A 12,500-nucleotide genomic window follows, 5' to 3' on the forward strand; every position below is an offset into this window, starting at 1 on the left:
CAAAGAACATCGACAACACCCTGACGAAAATGTTTTAAGTGAGTTTACTGGGATGCGATAAAGCTTTTTTTTAGAACTTTACAATCTAAAATCGTACTTACGAGGGATTTAAAAGAAACTTCTTCTTTCAGAATTTCTTCGTCTACCTCCGCCATGTCGAATAGCTTCACAACCAGGCCTTCATTTTGTTGGTTCGTGAATTCAACCAATCACGAATCACAGGTAATGTGTGCCCGATGAGCCCTGGGAATGAAATTGTTGAAGCCATGGAGACGTGCATGAAATGGCGGGTTGTTTTGGAGTGCAGTGGATCTTCATCTTTTCTAGACTCTTTCTAGTCATGAAAACCATGACATCTGTCAAAGAAAAGGTTTTCTTTGTGTTATATAGTAAATTTGCTTTATGAGGTTGCTAGAAAGTCGTCATGTCAAAGCCAAAAGCGCGTCTGAAGATCCCCCGTGAGACGAAGGTACTGTCTAGCCACAAGACGCCAGTGATTGGTCTTCGTCCGATCAAGGAGAGGAACAAACGGTCAGAGGCTTTGATCGAGGAACAGGTATTATAAGGGTGGGAGAAAATACAGAGTACATGGGCCATTACACACCAATAACTGTTCGGTATGGATCTTTGTTATATAGCTGAAAATTTTCCCCCAACAGCACGCGCTCTCATTGGTTACTTCGAGGTCACATGACATCTAACAATAAAACTGTTTCCCGCCAAAAGTATTTGAGCGGGCAACAGTGCAAATTCTACGACGTCAGAGGGTAACAGTGCACTGTTACCCGCGAATGTTGACCGACGACCGCCGTTGTTGTTGCCATTGCACTTTTTTTCTTTTTGCGCAATATAACAAATCACTTAATGACTGGTCCCTCGGGAAACAGTTCATTTTGTTTCCCTCGAATTTCAATGTTTCCCTCGGCTGCGCCTCAGAGAAAACATTGAGATTCTCGGGAAACAAAATGAACTGTTTCCCTCGGGACCAGTCATTAAGTGTTTATTGTCACCTGGCGCGCGGCCATGCACGTTCGTACCCCAGGCCTGAAGCCTCGAGTTCAGGGGTTGCAAAACAAAATTGTTCAGTTCTTCGGGACTCAAAATAGTCGCCACGTGAAAAAGGTCCATATAGAATAAAAGAGAAACATTGGTTGTTGGCAGGAGCGTAGCTAGGATTTTTCAAGGGCGGGTCACACTCAAATTCATACCTGGGATACTTACCAGTTTGTCATGTTGACATCCACGCTGTTTTTATTGAAAGTGACAATTTTTCAGATGAGCGTAAGTACAGGGGGAGGGACAAGCAAACAAAATAGCTGCTTAGATGAAGTATGTTCCTCGTGACATAAATTACTCCGTTCCAGTAGGCTCACAGGTTTTGGAAACCCTGAGATTTTTGCTCTAATAATATGCACATCAATGTCATCAGCTTCCCTGGGACAACAAAGGGGATTCTAAAAGCAGTGAAGCCTAAGGACTTTTCACAGGGGTAGAGGAACCTTGCAAGACATGGACAGTCCCCTAGGTGAAGTGTCTCTAGGCTGAACATCCCACTCACATAGAACTGGGAAGCTTTAATTGAGCGCAGTGTCTGAGAATGATTTCACACAACAAGGAGAAGATGATATTTTTATTTTAAAGGTCCACTAGAAGATTTGGAGAATTTATAAATATCATACGTCATGTTTTATGAAGCGCAACTTCAACATGCGTTTCATTGTGCTATGGACAACCAGTGTTTCGTCATTGATTTTCTCAAGATTTTATTCTACTGTTACAGTAATAACACTCGCCATACTGCAATATTGAGGACTAACGTGTCTTTTTCTCAGCAAAGATTGGAAATGCTTTCACCTTGGCATACAAAACCTATTGTTTTATTGTTAATGTGTAATTATGCAGGACATAATATAGTAAAATGTGCTTGTATGCTAGCAACTAGTGTAGCAGTCCTAGACCATACACTTAACAGTAAATACAGTGCTGTATAGTACAGTAAAATTATCTTGATTCCTGAAGTTTGGGACTAGAAACTTTTGAGTCAGCTTTATACAGATGGGCAAGGCTAATAATTGCGTTTGCATGACAACAATGCAGGCTGATGTGACTGCTTGTGAACAATATAATGTCTACTTTTAAAGTTAATTTTTTTGCTGTTATTTTACTTGACCGTAATGCACAGTTATTGTTCATGAAAGAAACCCAAAGAATAATGCTTGAAACTCTACAGAACCTTGAAAAAGCCATAACAGAGGTCAGTTGATATTCTTTAATTTTAGTTATAATAGGCCATTTCCGAGTTCATGTCTTCCTCCTCTTCAAAGCGAGTCTAAGTGCGAAGTTTTTCTTATGAAAATTAGTTTCCATTCATATGTAAAGTAGAACTAATTAACATCACAAAAACTTCGCACTTAGACTCGCTTTGAAGAGGAGGCAGACGTGAACTCGGAAATGGGCTATTGTAATGTTATTTTAATGATTTTTCCTTTGTTATAAGTATTGTACAGCATAAGGTAAAAGGATAAAATGTTATTCATAATTTCAGGGCTTGAAATTGCGACCATTACAGTTGCAATTGTGACTCACTGAAGTTTTTCCATTTGTGACTAAAATATCTGGAGAAGTCGCAAACTTGCGACTTGTTTTCACCTTCACTCTTTCGAAACAAAAGGGTTAGCAGTTACCACTTTGCCGCTACTTTTACTAATAATAATTAAAGAAATGACAAAAATATTTCGTTTCTTGCATAATTGTAGCGCAATTTAGCTGCAAAGTTATGTGCACCAATCCATTCCATTTTTAATGGTTTCTTTACACACAAGTACATGTATTGCGAGCTCATATTTTGTTTATTGCTATTAAACCGCTGATAACACAAAGCAGTGTGACCGGATTTTGCGACTTAAGTTTGTGAAATTGCGACTAAATTTTCATATCTTGTCACAAAATTGTGACAGGATTTTTTTGTTAATTTTACGCCCAGCTGGCTGTATATTAACCCTTTGACGCCCAAACCTGCCTAAACTGGCCAGACTGTCTAACGCCAGACGATTTTATTCGTCAATGGGGAACCCATGGGAGTCAATGGGTTAAAATCACTTGCTGAAAAACAATGTCCCCATTAATAATACTAGCTCTCTGAGACAAATGGTAATTATAAAGCAGAAAATGAGACTGACGAATAGAACTTAAGAACTGATTTGAAATTACCTTTTTTATTATATATAATTATTTATTACACATAACATGAGAATTTTATTCCATAGAGCTCATTTGTGCAAATCTATACGCTTTATTTTCACATGTAGAAAAGGCTTATACAGCCAATCAGAATGGCATACAGCTATTTCACATGTGAAAGTATAACCCATCAACGATAGCGTAAAGGCATTTCCATGCCAATCACTCGTGCATCTCGTGCAAATCGTACTTTGTTATTGAATTAAATTAAATTTGCATTTGGTTTTATTGTTAGTGAGTTTTTGTTTGTAATTTGCGTTCAGGAAACTATTTTAATGAAAATTCTCGTCTTATGTGTTTTGTTTGTGTCAAAAACCCGCACTCGCTCGTTCCTCGCTCGTTCGGGTTTTTGACACAAACTACTCGTGAATAAAACCCCGTACGCCGCACTTTCTATGACATAAACTCTCTCTCTCTCTCTCTCTCTCTCTCTCTCTCTCTCTCTCTATATATATATATACAGCTGTATATACAGGGATCGCGTTAACGCAGAAATCGTGCATTTTTACGCAAATAAAATCCAAAAAATGCATCATCGAAATTTTAATGCGTCCCAGGACGCAAGGCACTGACTTAAATAACTCACACAACTTGCTTTGATTTGTCAGTATATTCTGTTGTTTGTAAAACTGTTGGAGCGATCTGTGATCATAATTGAAGTTCTAAGAAATGGGGTTTAAAACATCTAAAAAGGTTAAAACTAAATTTTCGACCGGCTTCTGCGGTCTTCTTCAGAGGAATGTACTCTGCAAGTCACTGAATGCAAATATATAGCAAAAGATGTCACTGTTCGTTACTCCTAAGGGAGGAATCCAGTATTGCGTAAACCCTTGGGAAGGGTGCTCTTTCATTAACAGAGTTCTTGTCCAGGAATGAATGTAACGGCTCTAGAAAAAGCCTTTGTCGGCCGGTCCTATGCATATGCATAATTGCATATGCATATGCGTCAATATTAATTCCAAGTTGGTTACTCTCTTTTTCTCATAATTTAAAACATACTCTTTTTCTCGCAGAGGGTCACCAAGATTTTGGGACCCCCAACAAATGCGTGGGACCCCAATTTGACCGAACATGCGGGTCCCAGGACCCAGATTGAAAAATCCTAGTGCCATCCCTGTATATATATATATATATATATATATATTTATATATTTATATATTTCTTTTTTTGTGGTTTATACTTTGATTTAGGATGATTTTGAAAAGAATGAGGAGGAGCTGAGACAACTTCTTGACAAAAGTGAAAAGCTTTTTGTCATAGTCCAGGTAACAAAGTTACATTGTAGCATTATGATAATTGGCAAGATTTATATGACTCAGATCAAGTTGGGTTGGAACCTTGAGCATCAATCTACATGCAAAGCCATAAACATAACCACATAGCCAAACTGCAGTAAAGGTGTTGGACAAAACACTGACTGGCCCAATCCATGGATTAACCCAATGGACTAATACCCGGTAACCCATTAATGGACTAACCTAAAAATACTATTTTGAATGAGTTCTAAGTCACAAATAGTGCTTACCCCTTTCATCCCTGAAGAGTCCCCCATTGAAGAGTAAAATCTGTAAGTGCTACATGTACCGTACTCTTTAATAGGAGGGAAAGGGTTATTAGCCTAAACACCCATTTTAAACGGCCTTGATCAACAGTATTATTTTACATGTATTAAACTCTTAAAGCACCCATTTTAAAAAGGTTAGCTTTCGATAATAGACCTCTTTACAGTTGTGTGCTTAGTAACCTGGCCTTTAAATGAAAGTGAGGCTGGTGTTGACCTTGTTATGATACAGACCTCCCTCCTTTTCTTTTGTTAATGATGTTGTTGTGCTAATTAGTACGAATTTACATAAGAAAAGCAATGAGGTTTCCATCAAAACAAGGTCAACTTCAGCCTCACTTTCCTTCATAGTTCAGGTAGCTTAATAGCACACAACTGTAAAATGAACTATTGTTGTGATGGCCGTTCACTTAATGGATTGTGAACTAAAGTGAGGCCAGTCCAATTCCTGGATTTAGTTGCATGTCGCCACGTGGTTGTGTGGACGAAAATAAACATGGTATGTGTAAATTCTGTAATTACGTAATGGAATGGTATTTTTTAGACTGAGGTAGTCTATTTTGGGGTGGTCCATCGCTGTAGTCTATGGACTGGGGGTCAGTGTTTTGTCCACTGCCTTGCCATAATGTACAGTGCACTCACATAATTATTGCATACATTTCCGTGTGTGCATGTGTGAAATGTGTGCATCTTTTCTTTTGTTTTTCATGTCCAATGGATTCCTTTGCATTCCGTTGTACACTGTCAGTAAATTTTATTCAACACAAATTGATATTACAATATAGTGCATCATAGAGCGGTGAATCATTAACTTGTTATCGCTGATCAAGTTGAAATCCCTTAACCTCTGTTTAAGATAAAATTAAATAATAACTTGTGCAGTGCATGAATTGGTTAACAGAACCCAGTCTCAAATCTACAGTGCATGTAACTGTACTAAGTTAATTGCAGGATGCAAATGGTTTTTAAAGCAAAAAGGATGATGCTTTTTTATTTTATTGATAAGGCAAACTGTTTTATTGCTATAATTATATTCTTAATACTAGCAGTTCAGTTATCTTGTTTCTTTTTGTTTTATCTTTGGTAGGTACTGATAAAAATTCGGAACGAACTTGCTTATGCTAGGCTGGATTTGGAGAGAGCCGTAAAGACAAACTGTGGTGTAAGAGTAAACTTTATCATGTTTATAACAAATAACACTCTGGCTGGCTGCTTGACCCATTGACTCCTGGGAGTGAGATTTGACTCTGCCTATTAAACGTCAGACAATTTTATTGTCTTGTCAACTGAGGGTGTCCTGGGATGCCTGAGGAGTGAATTAATGAGTCAACCAGTCAAAAAAGCATGAAAATTCTCTTTTTCCAACTTCAAGTTGCCTCTCTCTTTGAGTAAGTAATGCCCGATATCTGTCGATAAGAAGTTAGAAATGAGCTAAAATCAGCAACTTTCAGCTTTAATAGCTGTAACTTAATTTCTCTATACTGATTAATTAGCTATAAAGAGAAAATTAATGCAGTCTTCATGTAACACTGACAATACAAAAAAGAGTTAATTACAAACTCAAGGTGCAAACAAATGAAGCATTCTGGTTGGGCTATAATCAAAGAAAGTCATGGTAGCCAATCAAATGCAATCCCTTCAGGGATGATGCAATTTTTGGTGTGGCTTTAAAGCTGGCTGATGCAACCTGTTTTCCTCTCATCTTGCATTTTTCTTAGATTGATATGGCAAAAAAGAGGGTAAAGTGGCTTCAGGATAGGCTGGAAAAAGTTCTGTTGACTGCAAGAAGCTATTGTCATTTGAACCTTAAGTTATCACATAAAAACAAGGTAACTAACTGGTATTTGAAATTTATTTTTGATGAAAACTCTTTGTCAAGAATTAAAGGTGACCATGACAACCCTATCAACTGCAACCAGAAACCACTATTTCTTGAACTACATAATATTTTATGATAATTATGCACAGTCACAAGTCTTCTGAATCTAAAATATAATAATAAGCGCCTATGACCTGGAAGGATGAGATGTACCCAGCAGGGAGGACAACAACAGACCTACAAGATGAGACAAAAGATCGACTGCATGCACAGTCGAAAGCAAACCATTAGGCTCCTTCTTCTATGCACCCCATTCCAATCATGTAGCATGCTCAACTTGTCCCGCAGCAATCCTGGTTTTTCTTTTTCCAACTGCAAATGGATGGAATGCTGTAACCTTTCGGATTGCTCATGAATTTCCACTGAACATTGCAAAAAACTTTTACATGTATGTCCGAAAAGGCAATGAAAGTTCATATTTGAGCCTGCTTGGGTAATATAATAGCGATAGTGGAACCTCAACTTTATAAAGTAGTCGGTCTTGGAAAATGTGCGTGCACGAAAGCGAAGCGGCCCAATTAGCACTGCGTTGTGACATGTGACATCTGAGTAATCGGAAAATCTCATAAGATTCTCGGATTGCATTGGAAGTATAGAAACCTTGGAACAGAAAGGAAATTTCCGCTATATATTTGGAGATGCTCCTTGAGGTTAGGGACACTGCCTACACTTTAGGAACTAGGGGTTGTGGAATCGTCTAAAGAACTGGAAACATGCTTTAACAACACCAACATATTAAATAAAGAGAGTTTATTACATTCCGCTAACATTTGAGCTTCTTTAGTTCCTATCCCATAATAATGAGTACCGGTATGACTTTTGTGTCATAATTTGCTTGCCTTCCGTTTTTGGGAATGAAAGAGAGGGATAAAATTGAACTACAACATACACATTAATCTGTGAGTAAATCTTAAGTTTAATATCAAATTGCATTTTTGCATTTTTGGTTGCCCAGACACCTGAATCTGGATTAAAAGATCAGATTTCGGAGAAACTGTGGAATAAACTTTCAAAGGGACAACAGGAGATGTTGCTGGAGAGTGAAAAAAGGAAACAGCAACATGATGTTGATGAAGCAACAGTCACCCCCATTTTGAAAGAAGTTGCTAAAATGCACTTGCAGCAGACTGAATCAGCAGGTTAGTTTAATAAATGGTTGCTATAATTATTCAGAGTCTTTTTATCCAAAACAAGTTGCCCCATTGACTCCTACGAGTGAGACTTGCATGTACTGTAATTATCTTGGTTTCTTCTCTGATTTTAACCGGAGGATTTTACTCTATCTAACACCAGATGATTTTACTCGTCATGGTAATCCTCTCATAAGGCAATAAGGAAAAGTGTTTGACATCTGAATGAAGCAGTGTTTTTAACTCAACACAAGCAGTCATCAAACAAAACAAACATGTTTTCAGCTCGCTAATTATTGCTGACGCGTTCCTTGACCATTATTGGGTACAGCAGGTATTTGATAGCCTGGCTGTCCGGTGAGCCAATGAAAGTGCTGGAAATCTGATATCTGTAGTTCAGTTTTTAATAATTACATTTATTTTAGTATTATAGTAATTATTATAATTATATACTTTATTCTTCATTTAGTTCACCTACATGTAGTACGGGATATTAACTGAAACTTGCAATTATTAACCAGCACCCAGTGGTGAATGGGCTTGATAGCTCAGTTGGTAGAGCAGGTGCAGTGCATTTATTCACATGGTCATAGGTTTGAATCCTGTTCATTAGGCTGGATTTTTTTGGGCTGTTTTTGCAGCATCTCAAGTTTCTCATCTCAATGTGACAATCTTTCCAACTTTCATTTCCTTCTATTCTGCAGTTATATAAATGAAATTTCATATTCTTAAAAGTCAATTATTATTGACATTAAATTCCCTCAATGGGGTTGTGTTCTTCCATGTCATGATCACGAAAGCCAATAATTGTCATTTTATAAAGACACTTACCATGGAAGCAATCTAGTAACAATCACTCTGTATAGTTTACAACTGTAAATACAATGTATTGCCATCTCCTGGTTGATTTTTTGTTTCTAGAATCAATCACTGAACAGACTGAAGATACAACTGCTAAAGATAACAAAGAATTGGTAATCACTGTTGGGGAAGAATCTCGGCAGATTAAAGAAAAAGGACTTGTGCGAGAGAAACAGTGAGTGTAGTCTGTAATTTTACAAATTGTGTAATTGTCATATATTTAAGGAATTGTATTTCCATTGGGTTCGATTTAACTGGCGGTGCCTGTTATTCTTTAAAGCTGCGTTACCCCCACTGGTTTACTGGGCTTTAACTAGTACACAAGAATGGAGTAAAATAGCCTTAGGGCAAGACCCAAAACCGCAGCTTTTAAATGAACCGTAAAAGTCTGATAGTACAAGATAGATAACGTTGTTTTGTCCCAGTTAAGGTGGAGGGCAAGAAGAGCGCCATGCAATACTACCAATATTGAAATCATCACTCAAGCAGCCCTGAGAGGCGCCCATGACGTGGATGGCAAAAGGGTTGGGGAGGGCAATGCAAACAAGCCGCCTCTTCACCCGTCGAAAGTTGGTGATGAATGATCAATCTAACTGCTAAGGCAAGGTCACATGGAAGCAGGATAGTAGAGGTGGTAGCATTGCATTTGCATTCTCTTGGCCTCCAAACACATGATGCAAATATTATATAATTATTGTAATGCAATATTGAATAATATCAGCATGTGACTCACACTGACATGCTAAATTACACATAAGATAGCACACTAGGAAAGCCTGCTGAAAAACATAACAATCCAGCAAGCAAATTATTCCATATACCGGTAGTGCTTGTGCAGTGTGTATTAAATTACAAGTTAGAATGATGTGTTACTCTGTTTGAGAGAAAGAAAGTTGACCTGTCTACCAAAACATAATATTACATGACATTCTATAAATTGTGTACATAAATCAAGACCTCTTAAGACAACACAGTTATGTCATGCCCAAAACAGCAGACAAAGCCCACACAGTATTTTATTTTTCAGGAAACAAAGAAAAAGATCAGATGTCTCAAGGAGTAGCGCTGATAAAACTGTTTTGAAGTCAGAGTCAAGCAGCCAAATAGAGAGGTTATCACCAAGCAGTCATGGCCATGATTACCATTCTGATCAAGAAACTGTCACTACTGCAGAACCACATTCGGATTCAGAAGAATTCATTGATGATCATCTTTCAGACTCAATGTTGAGTTCTGTTGGTGCAGCAGCAGAGTTGGATGAAGTTAGATCCGATTCTAAGGGAGTTCTAACAACTCCATTGGAACTACTTGTAGAAGATGATGATTATGATGTACTAAAAGGTACAGTGTAATTAATTAATGACGAAAATTAGGGATCATGGTAACTTACAGCTGTAGGGTTAGTGAACAATTGGCACATCTGTGAGGAGAATTTGAATCTTGTATTTTTAGGTTTGTTTATTAATTAATTAATTAATTAATTATTAAGTACATCTACATGTACGGGTATACATGTAAACTACAATTTATTATAAGAGTCCAATTCTCCCCGTGACACCAACTGTATAAATTTGGTTCTGTGATCAAGGCTGTCAAATGTTGTGGATCAAACCTTTGAAGAAGCTGCACAATCCACATAATATTATGCTGAAAAAGTCTGCTACGAGCCTAGAAGGCCATCAAGCTTTCACTTATCTCCGGTTTCTGTAGCATGAAGCGACTAGGAGTATTTCTACTCCCCCCTGGATGGGATGCCAGTCCATCGCAGGGTTACCCCCAGCATTTAACCTTTTGACTCCCAAGTCGGCCTGAACCGGCTGTACTTAGTATTTTACTCTGTCTAACGCCAGACGATTTTACTCGTCAATGGGGAACCCCTGAGAGTCAATGCGTTAAATTCGCCGGTACCCATTTATACACCTGGGTGGAGAGAGGCACCTGGAGAGTATTAAAAGTGTCTTGCCCCAAGAACACAACGCAATGTCCCCCGCCAGCACCTAAACCCGGAGTCGAGCACACTGACCATGAGGCCGCCGCGCCTCCCCTATTTTTAGCTGTGGGAATTGAAGTGTTTATTAAAGTCATAATAAAACTCGAAGGCACCTGCTGTTCCCATTGTAAAGGCTTATATTAGGCTTAAATAGCCAGCTACCTATTTGTATTTCTAATGACTTACATGTAAGTGAATGGAAATACACAGCTGGTAATTGGTAATTACCGATCAAATTCAAAAAGCTCCAACAGCCAGTCAAACTTTTACAGGACCTGAGTGAGCTGTTAAATATAATAATAACACCAACTTTATTCATTCAATTCAATGAAAAGCGAGGATTCCAGAGGTTATCCCTATCTAGGGTATCTACCCATAGCCGGATGTAATTGACTGAGAGGCGATTTTGACGAGGGAGGAAAACAGGAGTACCTAGGGAAAAACCCTTGGAGTCAGACTGAGATTGACTGAAACTCAGCCCATGTACAATCTTGGGGCTGAGGGTTAAACCCGGGTCGCAGAGGTGGAAGGCAGGGTTGATAACCACTAAGCTGCTGTTACTTGGTTTGGGGGGGGGGGAGGGTTTAGGGTAATTGAGGGGTGGGCAACCGATTGGAGGAGGAGAGGGCTTATGATCACAAACACAGGTCTATCAACCCAGTTTCCCTAGACTTACATGTAGTTTAATGTCCATCCCTGTATGACGCTCCTTGGAGCAAGGATGGCACAGTCGGTTTGTGCGCGGCCTTGGGGCAAGAGGTCCTGAGTTTGATTCCGGGATCTCGCATCCTTGTTTTGACTTCTTTCCTTTCCGTGTAGCTAAGTAGCTTTAAGTACCTGTAAAACGGAGCACCAGTCTGATGGAGAGGGGGGAGTAAAATGAGCGCACCGTCGACCTCAGGTTTGTCAGTTGAATTACTGTTACGAGTTATCAACGTTAAACTTAATATGGTTACTTTACGTTTATATTCAGTATGTTACAACTAATCCATTGTAACTTTGCAGGCTCAGCAGACAACGTACATGAGCTATCAGAAGAAGGCAACTTGAATGATAATGATGACAACTATGTAACTGATGCTTACAACAATGATGATGATAATCAAGATATGGTTGGGGAATACTGGAGTTCAGAACATCATAAGTTTGAGTGGTCAGATTACATGCAAAGCCTAGATCCACTCTCATGGCATGCTCTTGGACTGGGTGTTCCTGAAAGTTTCTTGTCAAAAGGTATTATAATAATTTTAAATTATGTACATGACTGTGTAAAGGATTACATGTACATGTAGGTGTCTCTCCAACTATTTTCTGTCGTTTGTTTCTTGAGTATTGTCTCAAAAAAGTTCATATTAGTGCGAACACTCTTTATTACAAATCATATCACCAACAACAGAAACATTCTCCAACCTTGACTAAATTACACCACTGATAAAAATAATTAATATAGACATTTTGAGTGTATGAGAATAACAGAACTTTTTTATTTTCCTGGCTTTCACCTAACATTTCCCCCAAGGCCAATAACAGGCAAAAAGAAGCAGATGTAACAAGATCAATTTGAAAACATTTGAAAAGGAAAAGTATTACGTTCAATAAAAATGTTACGTGACACTTCATTTATCTTCATTGAATATGAATAAATTAACATATTAAGTGACATAATATGGACATAGAAATAGGACCGGTACACAATTAAGTCAATGACATGTGTAAATTACCAGGCAAGTGTTCACATACTAAGACAGTATATAAAGTAATCGCCCTTATTTCTGTGTATATAATATATATTTAGTACACATTTGACAATGATGAAAATGAGGTCCTTGAAAATTGCT

The 12,500-nt window shown here is 38.2% G+C and overlaps 2 protein-coding genes across 3 annotated transcripts in view; one reads left to right on the plus strand and one right to left on the minus strand.

Moving 5' to 3' along the window:
* LOC137971220 (probable ATP-dependent RNA helicase DDX47) overlaps nt 1-167 on the minus strand; it is a 17,842-nt gene extending 17,675 nt beyond the window's left edge. Inside the window, exons 1-2 of the mRNA XM_068817993.1 lie at nt 102-167; nt 1-20 (exon numbers count right to left, since the gene is read on the minus strand). The exon at nt 1-20 is cut by the window's left edge and continues 74 nt beyond it. Of these exons, the coding sequence (XP_068674094.1) occupies nt 1-20; nt 102-155 (74 nt within the window). The 5' untranslated portion in view covers nt 156-167. The remainder of the gene's footprint in view (nt 21-101) is intronic.
* An 86-nt stretch (nt 168-253) lies between these two features.
* LOC137971218 (uncharacterized) overlaps nt 254-12,500 on the plus strand; it is a 43,367-nt gene continuing 31,120 nt past the window's right edge. For both annotated transcript variants that reach the window (XM_068817991.1, XM_068817992.1), the window contains exons 1-9: nt 254-556; nt 2,183-2,254; nt 4,432-4,506; nt 5,890-5,964; nt 6,521-6,631; nt 7,637-7,820; nt 8,733-8,847; nt 9,700-10,013; nt 11,668-11,895. In XM_068817991.1, the coding sequence (XP_068674092.1) occupies nt 425-556; nt 2,183-2,254; nt 4,432-4,506; nt 5,890-5,964; nt 6,521-6,631; nt 7,637-7,820; nt 8,733-8,847; nt 9,700-10,013; nt 11,668-11,895 (1,306 nt within the window). In that variant the 5' untranslated portion in view covers nt 254-424. The remainder of the gene's footprint in view (nt 557-2,182; nt 2,255-4,431; nt 4,507-5,889; nt 5,965-6,520; nt 6,632-7,636; nt 7,821-8,732; nt 8,848-9,699; nt 10,014-11,667; nt 11,896-12,500) is intronic.

The sequence above is a fragment of the Montipora foliosa genome, chromosome 9, assembly GCF_036669935.1.
Source record: "Montipora foliosa isolate CH-2021 chromosome 9, ASM3666993v2, whole genome shotgun sequence".
Lineage (NCBI taxonomy): Eukaryota > Metazoa > Cnidaria > Anthozoa > Scleractinia > Acroporidae > Montipora > Montipora foliosa.